Here is a 21,700-nt window from a genome sequence, read left to right as displayed (position 1 = left end):
CCATTCCTCAGCTATGGTCGTTAGAAGAAAAGCAGCGTTACTCTGAGCTCCTCCTGGATATCTGAGCTCCTTCATTATGCCATCCAATCAGGGGATGGGTGGGCGTGGCCAGCAATAATTTGCTTTCTGAAATTGATAGAGCCTTAAAATGGCTCATTCCGGAAGGGACTGAAAATGTAAAGAATTTGATTAAAAAACTTAATCAACATGTTTTGTATAAACCGCAGAACTATTGTAACTTAAAAAAAAGTCGTAACAATGTTCCTTCAGATGTTCAACTTCACGTTTAAAGCAGATCTTTGAAGTAGTTCCTGGAAAATTGAAACCGGAAACAAGAACAGTGTGAGAGGTCTGCTCCTTTTTCACTTCTTTAACAGCCGCTTTGACGGTAGGCGGAGACGGGGGTGAGACATAAGGAGGAGCCAGAGGAGCGGAGGGCGCGGCGGACTGTCACCGAGCGGACTGGGCTGTGGGAAACCGAAAACGGAGAGCTCAGCGTTTCCTCCTCGACTGGGCGGAGGGCGGAGGTAGTGGACGGAGTTAGGAACCGAAGCTACCGGGAGGGTGGACCACCAGGACGGCGTGCTGCTGCAGCTATAACCCGGCGCAGCGTCGACATGGAGCTGGAGAACATCGTGGCCAACACGGTTCTGCTTAAAGCACGGGAAGGTAAGCGGGCACTCCGTCTGACAGCTTCCCTCCCCGGCTGCGGGTCTGACCCCGCTCCGGTTCAACAGCATGAGGGATGCCCCGGACGGACACCTGGGCTCCGGGACCGGTCCGGCCACTTCCTCTCGGCCTCCAGACAAACACTTAGTTCAGCGGGATATTTAGGTTTGTTTCAGACCGAAAGAACTTGTCAAAGACGAACTTTTCCGCCGTGATCCGAACAGGAAGGTGTCAGTAATAATCATGTAATAACGTATGTTCTTTCTCCCTCACGTTGCAGCATCGTCCTGCAGTTTGCGAAACAGGATGTTGAGGCAGAGCAGCTGTTCAGCACACACTTGTGTCTGATGTAAAGTAGATGTGAACTCTGGCTGGGACTAGGGAGTGCCACAGAATCAGGCTTTATAAACATCACCACAGGGCTGCGTTATTGTTGTGGAGGAGACAAAGGTTGTGTTGACTTACTGCCAACATGACCCTAATGCCATCTGCAGGGGGGACCGGCTCTGATCTGCTCAGTTCAGCTTACAGGACCCACATCCAGCAGCTGAAGAGGCCTTCTGGAGGCAGCCGTGACCTCTGACCTTCCATCAGTCTCCTCTGGTTGCATCAAACGTGTTCAGGGTCGGCGTGGAGGTCGAACAGAACCACAAACGCACAACGGGAGTTTTTACTATTCTCGAGGATGCTTTGTCATTTCAAACAGAGAATTGCTGAAAACGTTTGTTGCTCTCAGAGCCCTCGCTCCTGGGTTAAAGCTCTCTTCAGCTCGTCAGCTTGGCCTGAGGAAGTTCCTCGAGTCAAACAGTAGGATGCAAACGTACCAAGAGCACCAGGCTTTTAGCTCCCGCTACAGGACCCTGCTAGCCTGCAAGCGGTCCTTAAATGTGAGCAAAATGGGGTGACGGTGGCACAGTACTTAAGTGCTAAGGTTGCAGGTTCGAGCCCCGCTGAGTTTGTCGCTGTCATTGGGCAAGACACTCCCCCCCCCCCCCGCCTGCTGGTGGTGGTCAGAGGGACCAGTGGCGCCTCTGTCAGTGCGCCCCAGGGCAGCTGTGGCTACATCGTAGCTCATCCCCACCAGCGTGTGAATGACTGATTGTGTTGTAAAGCGCCTTGGGGGGTTACAGGACTCTAGAAGGCGCTATATCAAATACAGGCCGTTTACCAAATGCTTCTGCCTCCTGCTGTGGTCTGTTTAGATTGAAGGCACTTTGCATGTTTTTGCAGAAAAATGTTTGTTCTTTGAACGTTCTCATTCAGAAAAGCACACAGAGCTTTCGTGCTGTAGCTTGGTCTCTCAAAGCTTCTAATGACAGTTTAAAAGCTCCGAACTTTTCTGTTTCAAACTTCTGTCCTTTATGCTCGATTCGTAGAACACTTGGTGTAGCACAACGTGTTTTACAACAAACTGGATTTAAAGAGCAAGTTCACTGAGAAAAAACGTTTTTGACTTGTTTTGAATTATAATCGGACGCTTTGATTTTAAACATGCAGGCTGAACATGAAACTAGTCTCCTACACCTATCTCCTGCATTAGCTTCTGATAGAAAACAGACGGTGAAACTCTAGGATGAGAAAAGCCTGACAGATCTACGTCACCCTGTCACTGACATTCATGGACTCACCCATCTTGGCTCACGACGGGGAAGACCGTTGGTGGTTTAGCGTCCAGGAAACAGCTGAGCACATTTTGGCTAGTAGAAGCTAACAATTAGCATTAGCAACTCCACCACACAGCAGAACTCCGAGCTTGTGTTATTTGTGGAGATAAAACATCACAGAGCAAACAGAGTCAGTGGTAGAGTCGTGTTGCTGTTAGCCAATCAGAGGAGAGGTGTCCACATATCAGCTCCAGATCCTGTCGTCTGAAGCTCAGCTGTGATGTGACTCACTACTAGTTCCTGGTAATGGTGCATCGGTGCATTTTCCCCCCTGAGAACAATGTACAAAGCATTCCCTCTTACTGGAGACCACTGCATTGATTAAACAAGTGAACCACACCTTTAAACCACTTTAAACTCGTCTTGTGCTCGCCTCTCCTCTGGTTCTCTACTTCCTGAAACAGGAGCGCCGGAACTTTTTCCCCTCAAAGAGATCGACATTTCAATTAGAGACCACTGAAGATGTGTTGAAAAACAAGTAAACTTGGTCTTTAAACAACAGCAGAAAGATAAACGTGCCCACAATTATAGAGGAGTAATAGAAGAGCAGTAATTAAAACAACTAAGCTGTAATAAGGCAGCAACAAAGAAACAAACAAAGCTTTGTTTATGAGAAAACGTCATGAAAATGCCGATTTTGTTAAAGCAATCATCAAAACATAAAGTACTAAACCAAATCCAACCTTTAATAATGTAAATAAAAGAAGCTATAAAGTTGGTAAAAATGAATAAGTTGAACTGAGAAAGTCTTTTAACTTTGAAAAGTACAAAGTACTAAACTTTTACTTCGTCAAAGCTGTTGTTGGAGTTCAAGAGGTCGGTACTTGGAAGTTTTCTGCCAGCACTGGGAGCTTCTGGGATGAGGAGCAACGCATCTGTAGGAACCTAATGAAGTCCAGTTGTTTTGGATCTGAAGCTGCTAGTAAACCATCATCGGGAGGTTTTGGTAACTCCAAATGAATAAACGTTGTAAATATCAGAGCGCTGTGGAGGAGAGTCGTCGTCCTGGTAACCGGGCCGATGCCTTTATCCTGCAGAGGAAGTGATAGTAGAAGACCACAAACCTGCTTCTGAAAGAGCGGCTGAATCCGTTCTGTTTACATATGAGGATGTTTTGTTTTATGCTTGAGGGAATAAAGATCATGGAGTTCATCAGCCGTGTTTAAAAGCAAACAACTTTAGATTTAGGTTTGTAGAAATGATTTGTGATTTTCTGCACGAGTGAAAAACGTCAGGTAAAATTTTCTAATCCTGATTTTTGCTGATTGATTTCCTTTTGGTAAAATAACAATTAGGGGTTAATAAAGCTGTAATTATTGCGTTCACAGTGCAAATGTTGTTTCAGGTCATATATTACGGCTGCAAAATTACCAGGAAAGAGCAGAAAAACCAAATGAGGCCCGGAAGCGCCTCCTCCTATGTCACTATATTTAAATTTAAGGCAAACGGTGTTTTTAGGATTCAGCTCCATCCTGCACACAGACGAGGAACCGGATCACTCAGGACCCAGGTTGATGGATCTGTCTCTCTAAAGAGCTGCTGACCTTTCCAGATCATCTAGAAACCACACCGGAAGCTCAGTAACAGGAAAAACCAAGTTAATGCATTCACAAGAAAGCTTTTACTCTAAATGTGGGATTATTTCTTATCTCAGTGGGAACGAAAGGTTCGACCGTTTACAACAGCCCAACACAGATCTAAATTTAGTATTGGTAACACTTCCTTTACAGTCCCCTAATTACTAAGTACTTACATAGTAATTACATGGTAAGTTCAAGTGTATTATAGTTCCTGAGTTCTTAACTCATTCGCTGCCAGTCGTTTCCTGTTCGATAAAAGCATTCGCTGCCACGGTTTCTCACCGTTTTTACAGTTTTTTTAAGAGTCACTGAACATTGCGCACTAGGATGATGTCGACGCCAAAACAACCAAAACAAAGCGGAGACTCACCTCTTACATGAGGAAGAATCCGCGTGTTTCGAGCGTTATCCGTTCTTTCATAATCCGTTGTTGAATTGTGATCGGCAGAAGCTTTTCCGTTTCACGCCTCACTTTTTTTTTACAGCAGCAGCCCAAAACGATCTCCTAACACATGGATTTTCTGCTTTCTGATCATGTGACGTGTGACGTATGCGGATGAAGATCAGCTTTAGAGATGAGATGTTTGTTCTCATGGTGCGGGGGCTCGTCCGACGCCCACACAATGAAAAATGCCAATGACGACTTTAGTCAGTGAATGAGTTAAACAGTTATTACCATGTAGCTACCATGTGTTCAATTCTAGTTTTAATTAATCCTTCCCAGTAAATACTGCTTTACACAATAATTACACTTTATTGCAATTATACACTTTAATGACACAATAATGCTCTTTAACTTACTATGTAATTACCATGTGAGCACTTAGTAGTTAGGGGACTGTAAAAGGAAGAGCTACCTTAGTTTTTTAGGAGGAGGAAAAATAACCTGAAGCCAGTTTGATTCTGAACTCTGAGAAGATGTTCTCCAGGTTTATTTAAGGACAATTTCTGTCTGAAACCCACAGATTCCAGTTCTGATGGAATCTGATCCTTTTCTTTGGACATGAACTCGTTTACCAGCTGATTGTCAAATATTGAGACATTATGGGTCGATTAGCAAGCAGGAAAATGTATATTCAGTTCAGAAGAGCTATTTTTAATCAGCAAAACTCATATCAATACACATTTTATCCTAAATATTAGATGTTCATCTTCTGTTAAGTTGATAAACTATTTATATAGGAACGTAATTATAGCCTAAATGGGATGAATGATGGGACCAAACTCACCACTTCTGTCTAGATTATGAGATTTAATACCAAACTGTTCACTTTCTGTAAATTCAATTATCACCTTTTGGTCGAGCTTCATGAGCTCGACTCTATAAGGAACATTTCACCCTGCGGCTTATGCTGATGTGTTTTTGTCTGCCGCGGACAGCGCCTTCCACATCCTGGACTGAAACTTGAGCCCAGACTCAAGTCATGCTTGAGGGACTTGTGACTTGCGTTTGGACTCAGAGTTGCAAAGCTAGGACTTAAACTCTGACTCTGATGTGAAAATGTGGCGCGTCGGCCGTTCAGTCAGGGACTCGTCACGTACCGGGTTGAGATTTTTCCTGAAAGTTGGGACGAAGCAGCGGCAGATGCACAGTGAGCAGGAGGACAATGGAGGATGAGACTTTATGGACACCTCAATGCCATGAGGTCACTAAGCTAGCACAGCTGTTTTCTCTATGAGGTCCTAGCTGCTAGGGTAATATAAAATCTCCCACCAAAAGAATTCTTGTGCTTTGTGAGGTTATGTCTGAATGAGCATTGGCTCAATCTTCGGTGTCCAAAAACTCAAAGAAAAAACATTTCCAAGAGGAAAAAGCAGCCAAATTCCAAGGAAAAAACTCCTCAGAGAGTCTGGAGGACGACTGATGGAGAGAGCCAAATCTAAAATGGTGTCCAGGTTGACCCACAGTCCTGTTCTTTTACTCTGGGAACAAGCAGAAAGAAAAGCTAAATTTCTCAAATGAAGTCAGGCTGCAGCAGAACGAATCAGCCCACAATCACAGCATCGAAACACAACAAATAAAGTTAGAATTTCATCATCTGACTGCAGAACGCAGTAGGACGGATCATCTCTGGTGTGGAAGACGTCCACAAAGGCATCGTTTTAGTTGGCCACATGTGCATAAAAGAAAATTTATTTCCCGGAAATTATTGAACAAACATTTTCAGGAAGTACTGCTGGAGGAAGTGACGTGGACTCCAGTTCTGCTGAAAGAGTCTTTATTAAAGAGCAGAACCAGGTGATCAAAGCTCCTCAGAACCGACAATCAGAGCTTTTAGACCACAGATGATCAAGATGAGTAAAAAATGCTACAAGCTAAGTGTTTAGCCAGCATTAGACGCCTTTAACTGATAAAAATAAAATCAGCTGTTCGGAGAACCAGACTTGCCTTCTGCTGACATCATCCATATCCTCTTAGACCTGCCTTATCTACCGAAGCATCTGACAGCTGGTAGGTTGACGCAAATATACGTCCATCACATTGGACCGAACCGCACGTTGTGATTCTGCACACAGGAAGTAACACTTAAAGTCTGAGATCTTCATCATGTCATGCCGTGCCGTGTGACTCACATTGTTTCTGCTTTGACGTCCATCTGCTGCCAAAGATGTGAGAAGTTTTCAGATCTGGTGCAGGAAATCACAGTCAAGCGCTCTCAGGGAGCCTAAACAACACTCATCTACTTCCAGACCATGGGTCCCCTACTGTCAGAAACAATAAATGGGAGTCTGCTGGCCGATAAAAGTTATACCCTGTATTATATCCGTGGATTTTAAAGACACGTTTGACAGGCAGCAAAAGTTACTGAAGGTTTGGTGCGAAAACACTTAGAGGATTACAGCTGCTGAGGAGGTTTAGATATTTGATTTGGATGCTTCCTGATTTCCCCCCTTAGGTTTTCCATGTAATAAGAGACCCTGGGACTGACCTGGGAAAATATCTTCTCTCTGGTCTATGAGGTTCTCCAGAAGGGGCTGGAGAGGGAGGGAGGTTGGGGCCTCCTTTCTGGATAAGATGGAAATGATGGATGTGTGGCTGGATGGATGGGTACATAACATAATGATGCATGGATGAATAGATGAAGGATAATGGATAGAACGATGGATGGATGCATAAATGATGGATGGATGGATGGATGGGTGAATGGATGCTTAGAGGATGGATGTATAGAGGATGGATGGATGATTGGATGCATAGCAGATGGATGGATGCATAAATGGTGGATGGATACATAAATGATGGATGGATGCATACATGATGGATGAATGCATACATGATGGATGAATGGATACATAGATGATGGATGTATAGATGGATGGATGGATGGATGCATAGATGATGGACGGATGGATGGATGCATAAATGGTGGATGGATACATAAATGATGGATGGATGCATACATGATGGATGAATGGATACATAGATGATGGATGTATAGATGGATGGATGGATGGATGCATAGATGATAGATGGATGGATGCATAGATGATGGATGAATGGGCTTCCGGTTCTGGTGGGGATGGCATCTTAGCAGGGGAGATCTCGACTGAAACTCATCAAAACTGCCCCAAAGCAAAAATTTTAACTAGCTAAGTGCACTCTAAGACAATAAGGGGGCATAAATGACGTCCAGAAAAAACAAAAAGGCCAAGAAGTCAACTGCTGAACGAGCCGAAGACGATGACTCGCAGCTAGCGGACGACGCTCAGGCCACATGGCGTACCAGAGGGGGCAGAAATGGGAGCTCCATCTATGGCCCATTTTGTGGAGAAGCTGCTTCGGGAAAACCTCGGCGTCTCTCCTTCAACAGCGCTACAGATTCAGAGAGCACACCAAGCGCTTTCACCACCCCCTCCGGATGGTTCCCAACCCAGATCGATCCTGGTAAAATTCCTGTGTTTTACTAATAAAGAAGAAGTGTTGAGGCTGGCCTGGCAGAAGAAAGGTTTCATGCTGAATTCTAACAAGATCAGCCTCGACCACGACTACCCCCCTGAGATCATGGTTATGAGGAGGGAATATGCAGGGACTCAAAAGGTCTTAAAGGAGAAGAGTCTTTGGTTCAGGACCCTTTACCCGGCGCGACTTAAGGTGTTTTTTGAAGAAGGAGTGAAAATCTATAACACCGTGGAGGAGGCAACGGCGGACCTGGCGAGTCGGGGTCTGCCCGTGAAGGTGAATGCCCCCCCCCCGTTGGAATCCCAGAGAAAAACTGCAAAGGTGTGTACAGTGGCAGGGGAGTTGGAGGTCGACGCCCGCAACAGAACCGAGGGGTCCCAGACTACAGAGAGAAGCTGCAAGTACACAGGCGAGGGGGGAAATGACTTTGTTATGGCTCTTGGAGGGTGCAGACGCTTTTCTTCTCCTCTCCTCCATATCTTATCCTCAAGGCCTTTGTCTGTCTCTGTGTGCTGGGTGCATGGCTGCTTCTGCATTTTTTCTGGAAACTGGAAACTGAAATTCACTAAAATGGATCTCGTCAGTTGGTCACTCAACGTGGTTGGTAAAATTTTTTCAACGATGAGAACAGGAGAAGGGCCTCCCGGATGCCCCTCCGGGACAGACCAGCTGTCTGTGGAGGACTCTGAAGATGTGTGGATATTTGTGGTGTTGGTGTCAGGTTTCCTGCTCAATGGCCTTGGAGGCTACCTGGCTTACCGGAAAATTAACGAGCTGTCAAGGAATATTGGCCTGATCCCGGAGCTAAGAGATGGATTGCACCGCGCTGTGAATTCACAGACTCACATAATTGTCGAGATGAATCGGAAGCTTGGGACTTTGGCGGAGATTCATTCTTTGGCACAAAGATGGATGCCATCAAGGATAGAGTGGACGAATCAGCATGGATTGGGATAGATTAACGTCCATTATTGGGATTTTGAGAGGTTTAGGACCAACAAACTGTAAGACAGAGAGGAAATTAGCTCTGTCTGGCCCCAAAACAATTTCTAATTGGAATCTGGCATCCTTGAGCCTGCAAGGCTACAACGAAAACTCCCCCCTCAGAAGATATGTGGAATGTGCCGTCGCTATGACAACTCAACTCTGTCTCCTATCCCAGCCTGGGCGGGACTGCGGGAAGGACGCCGAAACGTTCCAGGGTCACTGCAACCCTCCAACCCTCAGTGCTCCTCCCCCTATCCACACTGAGGTGACATGCGCTGCTTCTATCGTGGCTGCAGGAACTGAAGTAGGGATAGTCCCAACCCACCACCCCACCTAGTGGACACTTATGTAAAGATAGGCAAGAATGTGGGAGCTACCGTCAAATCAGCGTCCTCAACCTGGACTACAAATTGTTTACTTCCATTCTCGCCCGTAGGCTGGAAAAGCTGTTACCTGACCTCATTAACTTAGATCAAACTGCTTTTATTTGCCATAGACAAACAACTGACAACATTAGAAGAATCCTACACATCTCTACTCAATTACAACGAAACAAAACCCAACCAACTATAGGTAGTCTAGACGCGGAGAAAGCTTTTGACTCTGTCAGATGGGTCTTTTTGTACAAGGTCCTGGGGAAGTTTGGTTTTCAAGATGGGTTTATTAGAGTAATCCAAGCTCTTTATGATTGGCCGTCAGCTCGTACAAAGGTGAATGGTGATTTGTCTAAGTCTATTGTTCTGCAGCGGGGTTGTAGGCAGGGGTGCGCAATCTCGCCACTTCTTTTCGACCTATTTATAGAGGTTTTGGGTCAATCAATTAGGCAAAATTATAATATTAAAGGTGTTACTCTGTCAGGAGTGGAGCATAAAATAGTAATGTTTGCTGATGATGTGATGGTCTGCTTGGAGGATCCAGAGAGGTCATTTAGTGAATTGATGTCTACTCTCACCAATTTTGGAATGCTATCTGGCTATAAGATTAACATCTCCAAAACACAGGTGATGACGCTGAATTATTGAGCTTCCGTTGCCCTACGCAGGAAATTCAAGCTCAACTGGGATAATGAGAAAATTAAGTACCTAGGAATATATCTAACAGCGGACCTCTCTGGGCTCTTCCAGGCAAACTACGAGTCAATATCTGCGGGTATAAAAGCTGATCTGCCCAGATGGAATCTGGTCCCTTTCCTGAGTCTCAGTTCCAGGGTAACAGCAATCAAGATGAATCCTCAGGCTGCTCTACCTCCTCAGAAATTTGCCAATAGATGTGAGTGACCACCAGTTCATTGAATGGGATAAATGGATATCCAGATTTATCTGGCAAGGCCGAAAGCCAAGGATTAAGTACACCACCCTCCAGCTTTCCAAGGAACAGAGAGGACTGGGTCTTTTCTGCCTCAGGAACTATTACTACGCAGCTCAGATAACCCCCCTTCTATTCTAGTGTGACAAATCATACGTGGCTAGGTGGAAGCAACTTGTCAGTCCGCTTTCCCCTACAGGCTGCTATTGCAGACAGGGGTCTAATGTGCCAGCTGGAAGGGCTGGGCAACCCCTAGCTGGCCCACACCCTTCAAGCCTGGCAGAAGGTTATCAACATTTGTGGGCTACAGAAAATGTTAAGCATTTTTAGGTGGTTTGATCTTTGATTCAGATTTCGCTCCAAATAGACAAGACTAATTTAAAATCATGGATGAATTATGATCTCACAACATTTCTTTCTCTTACCCATAGAAACACTGTTATCAGCTTTGAGACCTTACGAAACAAACATGCGTTGACACATCGTGACTTTCACAGATATCTACAGTTGAGATCATATATCATTCATGAGTGCAAATTGACTGATTTTACAGATGCTGAGTCACTTCTTTCCCTTATCTTGAAAAGTGCTTTAACTATGACACCAACTAAATCGATCTCAAAACTATACAAAGCCATCTCTAGTGTCGGTGAGGCCAACACTTTTTATATCAAGGACAAATGGGTGAGGGAATTGGGAGCTGATATTTTCTCAGAGTGGAGCAAAACTTGGTCTTTCCTGTGAGAGCTGGAGGGAACATGGCTGGAAGAATATTATAAGATATTTAAAAACCCCATATCAGCGGAGATATCAAGGCACCCATGCTGGAGACAACGCAGCGCTACTGCTGCTAATCATTTGCATATTTTTTGGGACTGTCCCAGGTTAAAGGAATTTTGGACGGGAGTTCAGACCTCGTTAAATACAGTTTTGAACATTCAAATCCCTTTGGACTTTAAGGTTTTATACATGGGGCTTGTCCCCTTTCTGAAATGTAGGAGTGAGATTAAGTTGGTGCAATTACTCTTGGTGGCATGTAAGAAAACAATAACGAGAAGATGGCTGAGCCCTGTCCTCCCCACACTGGATGATTGGTATGGGATCATCTTAGAGATATTTAGGATGGAAAAACTGACATATTTGTTAAATAACCGGAAGACCAAACTCTATGAAATCTGGAACAAGTGGATCTTATTCATTTCCCCCTCAAGAGCAGACTTTATGTGATTCAGCTGTTAAGCAACTTTTTGTAACCTAGTAATTTCATTTCCTTTTTTGGCAGCAGCACAGGCAACCCCTCTGTTCTTGGTTATGTTTACTGTTCCATATAAATGTGTTTCACCCTTTAACTATTACAGGTTCCCCTCTCGATCACAGTCACTTTTCAGTAGTTTAGATAGTAAGGGACTCTCCTTGATACTCCTCTATGAGGGATGGGATGCTCTTGCCGTCCACTACTCATCTTGGATTCAATTGGGGAGGGGGAAAGGAGGGGGGAAAAAACAAAACTGGAATGACGATGTTCCTATGTCATTTACATCTTGTCTTGTTTATTGATATATGTTCATTCCAAATAAAGATAATAATAAAAAAAGAGATGATGGATGATGGATGCATAGATGATGGATGGATGGATGCATAGATGATGGATGTATAGAGGATGAATGATGGATGGCTGGATGCATACATGATGGATGTATAGAGGATGAATGATGGATGGCTGGATGCATACATGATGGATGTATAGATGGATGGATGGATGAATGGATGCATAAATGATGGATGTATGGATGGATGAATGGATGCATAAATGATGGATGGATGGATGGATGCATAGATGATGGATGGATGGATGGATGGATGCATAAATGATGGATGGATGCATAGATGAATGGATGGATGCATACATGATGGATGTATAGAGGATGAATGATGGATGGCTGGATGCATACATGATGGATGTATAGATGGATGGATGGATGAATGGATGCATAAATGATGGATGTATGGATGGATGAATGGATGCATAAATGATGGATGGATGGATGCATAGATGATGGATGGATGGATGGATGGATGCATAAATGATGGATGGATGCATAGATGAATGGATGGATGCATAGATGATGGATGCATGCATAGATGATGGATGGATGGCTGGATGGATGCATAAATGATGGATGGACGGATGGATGCATAGATGATGAATGGATGGATGCATAGATGATGGATGCATGCATAGATGAATGGATGGATGGATGCATAGATGATGGATGGATGGCTGGATGGATGGATGCATAGATGATGAATGGATGGATGCATAGATGATGGATGGATGGATGCATAAATGATGGATGGATGCATAGATGATGGATGGATGCATAAATGATGGATGGATGCATAGATGATGGATGGATGCATAGATGATGGATGGATGCATAGATGAATGGATGGATGGATGCATAGATGATCGATGGATGGATGCATAGATGATGGATGGATGCATAGATGAATGGATGGATGGATGCATAGATGATCGATGGATGGATGGATGGATGGATGCATAAATGATGGATGGCCTGCATTTGATGTAGTGCCTTCTAGAGTCCTGGAACCCCCCAAGGCGCTTTACAACACAATCAGTCATTCACACCCCGGTGGTGATGAGCTACTTTGTAGCCACAGCTGCCCTGGGGCGCACTGACAGAGGCGAGGCTGCTGAGCACTGGCGCCATCGGTCCCTCCGACCACCACCAGCAGGCAAGATGAGTTAAGTGTCTTGCCCAAGGACACAACGACTGCGACAGACTGAGCGGGGCTCGAACCTGCAACCTTCTGTGCCACCGTCGCCCCATAAATTATGGATGTATGCATAGATGCCTGCGTTGATGGGTGTTTGGGTGGAGTTTTTATTTCAAGGTTGCTAGTTAGAGTCCTAACCATCGTTTCCATTCATATTTACATGTTATATTGGAACAAAGACCTTGGAGCTCTTTGATCCAAACATCTGAATCTCATCAGATACATGGAAATAAATGAGCAGAGGCGTTTTAGACCTTTGGCCCAAAGGTGAAGGGAGTAGATTGTATATCCATGCAGGTAAACAAACGAAGTCACCTGGTCACCGAAGTCAAACCTGTCAGAAGGGTTTAGAAACCAAACTCTGATGTTGGAATTATGTCATTTTGTGTAGAATCTGTGTTTCAGTGTCTTGCTTTTATCCCGTTTGTCTTCTCTTACATCCCACTAATGCCAACAGCGGGCATCATTCATCCCTCAGCGTCTCTGATTTTATCATCGTTTCCTGGACACACACCAAACATCTTGTTTGCAGTGTATCTATGACAATGATTGATTTTCTCTGCCACCCGGCAGCTGTCTCGTAGTATTTGAATAACAAATCCTGCTCAGGAGTTCAAAACAACTTTCTGTTATCAGTAAAAACTTCAGCTGAGGGCTGCTGATCCAGTTTGGATCTGGATCACCGCTGAAGCCAAGCAGCGTGGGTGAAAAGAGAGCAGGTGAAGCAGATGGAGGGATGCTTCTTCCTGGTTTAAAACAATGATCAGAGCTGTTTCATTATGGAACAAAGTCATAATCTAGATTAGGTAAAACAGTCACTCAGAGTTTAGCTTTCTTCTTAGCAGGAAGCACACTGGGATGCTGTGGCAATAAGGGCACTATTTTGCCCTGGGTACTATGTTCTATATCTTGAGCGATGGAGGTATCGCCTTGACTCATCACTGCTCAACTCATTGGTGGCAGCATCACAAATGACTCAAACTCAGGTCCTGACTAGGCAGTCTTTAGCACAGTAGTGGTCTGCGACTGCTGGCCCACTTCCTATGTCGCCTAGTTGCGGTGCGCCTCACCTTTCTGGATGCCACCGTAGACAGACTCTCCCTGCTCAGGGGTTTATGGCTCCAAGTTTTCATGGTCGATGCCGGTCGCTTTAAGAGCACCCTTGCAGACGTCTTTAACTGGCTGGAACAAGATTTGCAGGGTCGCGATAAAACAACATCACACACCTTCTGTGTGTTTTGCCCTCATTCTGCCACTCAAAGTGAAGAGAACGTAAGAGCGTTTTTGTAGAAAGTGTCATAATGATCTGATCAGTTTGGTCCTGGTCAGAACCTGGACCTGATGCTTAGTGCTTTTATGTGTGATTTTTAGACATTTTGTCCCTGAGTTTCATCTCCCAGGCTACGCGTTTCTGTGGGTTTTAGCTTGGGGTCAAGTTTTTTGTCCCGATCTGAACCATTAATCTTTTTTTTTTTTTCCAGTTTCAACTCCAAATTATGCTTCACTCCACAGATATTAAACATAAACCCTTTGAAATTGATTGTATTATATATATATTGGTGTGCTCATAGACTTGCTGCAGGACACGAAGGAAAATGATGCGAATTCAACCGAGAATAAACCGGAAAAACAAGCTGAGAAGGAAAAGTGAAGTCCAGACTGGTTTCCGTCATGATTCACCAGAACAGAAGGAGCCTGCAGAGACTTGATACTGATGCAGCTGAGTGAGCGTCGTGTCGGCTCTTGTCCTGATTGTTGCTTTGAGCTGAATGAACGTGCACCAGAAATGCAGCCGGAGCAGAAACGACAGGAACTTCCTCTGGTTTCTCTCATCGCTCTGCTCTTCTTCTCCGAGTTCTCATCGTGTTTGAAGTTAGAAACCCGCCTGAAGTTTAAACTGAAGCTCTTATTTCACAGGCTTGCAGAAACAAATTGTCATTTGACTAGATGAAAACATTAGTGTAGATTATTTCTCTTTAACACTAAAGGAGCAAAAACCAGTCAGATTGATTCAAAAACGGGTCACAGTCTGATGCAGCTCCACAAAACAAAAAGCAGCTAATCCGTCGAATCTCCCACGGACTGGAGGGGACGGCTGGGATCGCACTTCACAACAAACTCGCTGAGTTTTGCTACATCTGGGATATTTTTATTACAAAGACACTAGAAGTAATGACTTCCTTCAGGGTTACATTTTTATGTGACAGTTTTTACTTTGAGTTTAATGAAGCTCAAGGAAAAATAATTGACCTTTTTCCTGCAGGAGGTGGCGGGAACAGAAAAGGAAAGAGCAAAAAATGGAAGCAGATGCTTCAGTTTCCACACATCAGCTTGTGTGAGGAGCTCCGACAGACCACAGGTAAGCACCTTTCCACGTCGGAGACAGGTTTGGTCCTCAGTGACCTGGCCGGGTCTGAACGAACCCCTTCAGGAGCAGTGGGAAAAACCAGGGAACTGGCTCGTGTGAAAGGAGCTCTCATTACCGCTGAGACATGAAATAATCATGTTTAAATATCTAGATTAAAAGGCTGAAGTATTTACTGGCTAATCCTAATATAACGGACCTGGAAGGTTGCAGGTTTGAATCCCAGCTGTGGTCTTTTTGCATGGATTTTGGATGGCGTCCTGATGCTTGCATGGGTTTTCTCCAGTTTCGCCCCACAGATTAAAAAAAAAACATGCAAGTCAGTTTAACTGGAGACTCGGTCTCTGCGTGTCCCTGTGACTGAAGACCTGTCCAGGGTGTCCCCCGTCTCATGTCTGATGAGTGCTGGATTTACACACCAGCTGAGTCACTTTATACTAGGAATAATAAATACAGGTTGGCTCGTACCACCTACAGATCACCGGGTAACTGGTTAACTGTTGTTTAACTCACTTTCAGGCCAAACGACCCCAAAGGCTCTCAGCTTTGACTTGTAGATAAATAAAAAAGACTTTTGAAGACGTGTAACGGAGAACCGGCGTTTTCACCGAGGTAAATCGTGTTTCAGCTATTAGCATTGCTAACTGTTAGCATAGCTGTTATTTGTCATCAAACGAAAAAGACCTGAATAAAAGCAGATGAACAAAAGGACAGCAGACGGGCCTGGTACTCACACCTGCAGTGTTTAAAAACAGGTTAAAACTGCTGATTCAGCTGATTATGTGTGAATACAGCTGTGTTTACAAGATGATAATAGGCTGTTAAACTGATGCTTTTGATGTGAAACCAGCTTAAACTAGTTACTAACTCACCTGCCTGTAGTGTCTAGTGGTTAAAGCTTAACTTGTTCTTACTCAGAGAGACTTGGACGTTTTGCAGAAAACGTGAGAATCGCTGAACGTTCTCTAGTCCATTATAAGTCACCACAGTTACGTCTCACTACGAGTTCACTGGTGACACCAGAGGAGGTGTCGAACAGACGACCGACCGTAAGACGGAAAAACCGTCATCACCATCGGCGATAACCTGTCCTTACGTGGACCGGAGGACCAAACCCATTCAGACGTCAGCCCAAACAGTCTCTGAAGACAGAAGCAGCTCATCTTGCTAAAGTGACACCACACAGAGGAAACTGTGGGCTGTGCAGAAAGAGGAAGCAGACCTCTGCTTGTGCTCTTTTAAATATGCAGTAAAGTTACTTTGTTTTTCAACACCAGATTACAGATTAGAGCATCGAAATTCTGAATGGAAACCAGATTCTGATGCCAGGTTAAGTTTTGAGGGTTGAAGTAAATGTGAATGTTTCTTCCTCTGCGGTGGTTTCTAGATTTAACATTTATGATCTTAGACGCCTGAATGTTGGGAAAGAGTTTGTCTAATCTATGAATGTTGCCACAAGCATGTTTTGTTATAAAACGCATTAATGCAGATAAAGTTATAAAATACTAAACTTTATTCCATTAAATTCCACTTAAATGGAAAACTGCTGACACTGTGTCCATTGAGCTAATATTAGATTTATTTACTCAAGATAAAAACATATATGGTTGGAAATTTAGTGACAAAGTAAACACAAAATGTGTTTTTAGGGCAAAGAAGCGAGCTTTTAGCTAGAATAGAGCACCTGGAGGTAGCTGCATGGAAGTTTATTCTGTTAATTGCAATTCAAAAGTTGCGCCACTAGATGTCACTAAAACGGTCCCATTTTTAAAGTCTTTGGTATGACTGGGATTTGAACCCCGATCTCCCAGTGCCAGGGCTGACACTCCACCACTGAGAAGGTTTTCTCATCTTTAATTGCAGATCTAACAGATGGCTCATGTTTACAGGCTCATATATCTAATCATCCAATCAGATGGTAGCATTTATTCAAACGAAGCATCAGAACGGAGATTTAAGGGATTTTGAATGTGGTTGCTTTCAGAAGCTGCTGGTCTGCTGGGATTTGAACCGACAACCCTTTCTGGGGTCTATAGAGAATGGTTAGACTGGTTCTACGCAATACAAAGAATACAGTAGCTGAGATCAGCACAAGTTCCTGGTCTGCAGATGCACACTAGCTGCTCCAGATGGACCCCAGCAGAAGAAGACCACACCAGGTGTCCCTCCTGTCAGCTAGGAACAAGAACCTGAACAGGAGATGTTCTTGTCCCACTCTGGACCCCTCAGTACCATCTGAGCCTGCCTTTAACACCACAGCCTACTCGAGTCTTGTTGCCGACCACGTCCATCCCTTTATGCTCACATGGACCCATCTTCTGATGCTACTTCCAGCAGGATAAAGTTCCATGTCACAAACCTCAGAGGTTCAGGCTACATGGGGTGACTCTTTGAAGGTGCGGAACACTGAAAAACCAGGTTTTGATGATTATTTCGGATTCTATCGGGTCACTCTGAGTGTTTCATGCAGGCTGAACATGAAAATAGCCTCCTACACCTATCTCCTGTATTAGCTTTTGATAGAAAACAGACGGTGAAACTAGGATTAGAATAGCGTGATAGATCTACGTCGCACGTTTTTTTATACTTTAGGGCTCGTTTGTTGGGAGATTTAAGTGCTAAATATAATTTTGGAGGAGGTTTGAACTCAAATTTTAAGAAATTTGGTAAATTAAATGAATCAAAGACACAAATTCAGCTCAGCAGACGATCTAGAAAAGATGATGATTCACTTTGGGGAACTGAAGTTTTTATAGATTTAGAACACGAGAACAGCTGCCAGCTCCATTGTTGGTAGGTCAAAGTTCATGAGAAGTACCACAGTACCTGCCAGTGTTGTGTCTCGAAGCAGCATGTGATGTGAGTATGATGAGACTTATTACGAGCTCCCATTCATACGTTCATTTATGGTGTTTTTGTGTTGAGGTGTCGTTTCATTCGGGCTGTAGCGTACGCTCAGAGCAAACACACAGCTCATTGTCAGGAGGAAGAGGAGGAAGACGAGACAGATTGTGACCTGTGATAAAACTTTTTTGCCTCAAGCTGCAGAGAGGGGCCGGAGAGACGGCGCTCGAATGAGAACAGTGGAAAAATAAAAGGTTTTCTGTGGTGCGGTTAGTCTAATTTGCTAAAATGTTTATTTTTAGCAGTCATGGCTTCCTACCTTGAACACGAGCCAGATGGAAGCTGAGAGAACTGATGAAAAATAATTATTAAAACACGTTTGTCACAATCTGCTTTGTCACTTCCTCCAGATCTAAAGGCTAAACTCGCATGCGTCCGTGGAGTTTTAAGGAGTTGACATGAGTAAAGACTACAGAATGAGGGCAAAACACAACGGCGATGCTGCCAAAACATCCACCTCTGTTATTTTCTATTGGATGAACTGTGATGGGATATTGTCTGACTTGTTGTTTGGACCTCTGTAGCAGCTCTTCTCTACTTTTATAGCAGCACTGTCTGTCCACATTTCTCACAACAAATCAAGCATGTGTAATCACTTTGTGTCTAGATGTGATTAAAACTGATAGTGAGTGAGGACATTAGGTAAATTTTCTAAATAATTAAACAAATATTTAATTAATTTGTAATAAAACTTTGGTATAGATTAAAATAGATAAAATTTAAATGAGTTAAAAATGCATTTAATTTATTTAAATGAGTTAGAATCAGTTCCATGTGATTGTTGACATTTTTCTGCTGCTAATTAGCACAAAACAACCAAAGTTCCAGTTGTCTGCTACAAACCAAGAAATAATTTCTTCTTAACTGTGTAAATATTAAAGGTTTAATATGGAACATGAACACCATACCGACATCTAGTCTGTGGAGGCTGTCGCTGCAACCGTAGAACAAGGTTTCCAACCATCGGGATACCAGGTTTGCTGCCGATAAGTGAAGTGACCAGCCAGTCCAGTGATGAATCGTACAGAGTTAGGACTTATTTCTACTAATAGGTTTATTTTACAACGCTAGAACATCTTCTGGGCTCAGAAGCAGCTGCTTGAATTACACAGACCGCCATTTTCCACAGTGCCCGCCTCTCTGAGTGGACTATTAATCGTTTTGGCAACCTGCACCGGTGCCCGCTATCGGCTGGTAGATGTGAACATGAACCCAGTGTTGTGCCCCTCAAAATAAATATTTCATTATTTTTAAAATAAAAAATAGCTTTTAAAAGAAATACTGTACCTTCATTCTGCACACCTCTAAGCGCCCCGTGGACATATTATTTTTACAAAATATGGCTTTTTATTAAATTGTTCCATATTCAACCTTTCAAGGGTAAGCCGCTCTGAGACTTTGAGGCTTTCTAGTTAAGTCTATATTTTTTAAACATCAAGTAAACACCACATTTTTTAATCATGTTTTTTTTTTTGCCTACAGTGGTGCCATTCATATGCTGAAAACTGGTTTGAATGGTTTTGCAAACACCACGAGGCAGAAGTTACGGATGCACGAACACGCCAAACAAAAAAAAACTCTGATGTGTCTGAATGAGAGCCGTAGCTCACAGGAAACTTTCTCTGTTCTCCTCACTTCCTGAATATCATTACATCACATTATAATATTCGTCAGGCTGAAGGCAACACACAACTTTTCTGTGTTTCACAACGACGTTCTTTTCCTGCCGTCATACGGGTTTTCTCCCGCTGCGAAGACTCGCCTGAGCCTGGGGGTCCAACTCTGATTAGCTCTGATGGTTCTGAATGAAACACGACTGGAACCGGAGCTTCAGGAGCACGAAATGTTGAGTGAAAAGTTAAAGGACATCAGCGACAGCAGAGCTGGAAGATTTAGCTGTTTTCATTGAACATCCTGCTTACTGATCTTCAGACACATGCAGGAAACCCGCCTCGCGTGCTCGTCTGCTTCAGCCGTCTGTTATCAATCAATCAATCAGCTTTATTTATATAGCACTTAATCCTGCAATACATGCAACTCAAAGTGCTTCACAAATTAAAAAGGCCCCGCATGCCCACATTCCCTCCCATCCCCAGAATTTTAAGAACAGTCTGACAACAAAAAACCCTTCACAACACTCCTCCACCGACACACACACACACACACACACACACACACACACACACACACACACACACACACACACACACTTCCCCATGGTAAAAAAAAAACATGATTGGTTGAGATCAGATGAGCCAGACCAGCTAAGATAAGGATAAGGAAACACCATCAGGGGAGCCATCCGCCCTGAAAGCAGCAGATCCACAGCAGCAGCCGAGGCACTGACATCGGGCACCCAGGGAGGGGAGGGCAGAGACCCCGACCACCACCCAGGCACACATGGAAAGCACCCAGGCCGCCACAGCCGACCACCGCCGCCGGGGCAGAGGGCTCCCACAGAGGAAACACTGGAAAAAGGTTAAATTCAGGTTAAAATATAAAATCCAAAGTGCTAAAATTAGAATTGTAATATAACAAGTTATATAGCTATTAAAATAATGTTGATCATAAATCAAGGTAAAAAACTGTTTAAAAAGCACGTATAAAGAAATAATACATTAAATAAATAAAATAAATAGATCAAATAAATAAATTAAGTAATTAATTAATTAATTTAAAAAGTGAGAGTACTCAGTTAAAAGCTAAGCTAAAAAGATGAGTCTTGAGCCTGTTTCTAAAAACATGAACGTGCTCAGCAGCCCTGAGGTCCCCTGGCAGCTCGATCCAGAGGCGAGGACCGTAGTACTGGAAAGACGCCTTGCCGTGAATATGCGTCCTAACTTAAGGGATGACAAGGAGGAGGCTGCCAGAGGAGCGCAGAGACCGCGTGGGTTCATACGGTAAAAGCAGTTCTGAAAGATAAGAAGGCCCAAGACCATTAAGACACCGTTAAAAGTATTTTGAAATCGATCCTGAAACATACGGGGAGCCAATGTAGTGATTCTAAAACTGGAGTAATGTGCTCCCGCCGCCTGGTCTTCGTCAGGACACGTGCTGCTGAGTTTGTAATAGTTGTAAACCTGAAATCCTCTTTTTAGGCAGACCAGAAAGCAGGGCATTGCAGTAGTCCATTCTACTGGTGATAAAAGCATGCATCAGCGTCTTCGTATTGGCCCGAGAGAGAATGGGGCGGACTCTGGCGATGTTCTTCAGATGATAAAAACCTATTTTGGTGATATTTTTAATATGATGGATAAAAGTCAGCTCAGAGTCAAAGATGACACCGAGGTTCTTCACTTGTGAAGATGGATTAAGAGACAATGATTGTAATTTTGGTAAAAGCTTCTCTCTCTGGGCCTCAGGACCGATAACTAAAACTTCAGTTTTGTCCTGGTTGAGCTGGAGAAAGTTTCCTGCCATCCAGGATTTGATGTCAAAAATGCAATTAAAAAGTGTGTCCATTGGCCGTGTGTCATCAGCAGGCGTCACAGAGATGTACAGTTGTGTATCATCAGCGTAACTG

At 43.8% G+C, this 21,700-nt stretch overlaps 1 protein-coding gene across 1 annotated transcript in view; it reads left to right on the top strand.

Annotated features, from left to right (window-relative positions):
- The first annotated feature begins 392 nt into the window (after positions 1 to 392).
- grk6 (G protein-coupled receptor kinase 6) overlaps positions 393 to 21,700 on the top strand; it is a 65,463-nt gene continuing 44,155 nt past the window's right edge. Inside the window, exons 1-2 of the mRNA XM_054730937.2 lie at positions 393 to 669; positions 15,172 to 15,267. Of these exons, the coding sequence (XP_054586912.2) occupies positions 618 to 669; positions 15,172 to 15,267 (148 nt within the window). The 5' untranslated portion in view covers positions 393 to 617. The remainder of the gene's footprint in view (positions 670 to 15,171; positions 15,268 to 21,700) is intronic.

Source organism: Nothobranchius furzeri, chromosome 10, assembly GCF_043380555.1.
Source record: "Nothobranchius furzeri strain GRZ-AD chromosome 10, NfurGRZ-RIMD1, whole genome shotgun sequence".
In the NCBI taxonomy this organism is placed as follows: domain Eukaryota; kingdom Metazoa; phylum Chordata; class Actinopteri; order Cyprinodontiformes; family Nothobranchiidae; genus Nothobranchius; species Nothobranchius furzeri.
Note: the sequence above shows the minus strand (reverse complement) of the source record. Positions and strands in the feature narration are given on the sequence as shown.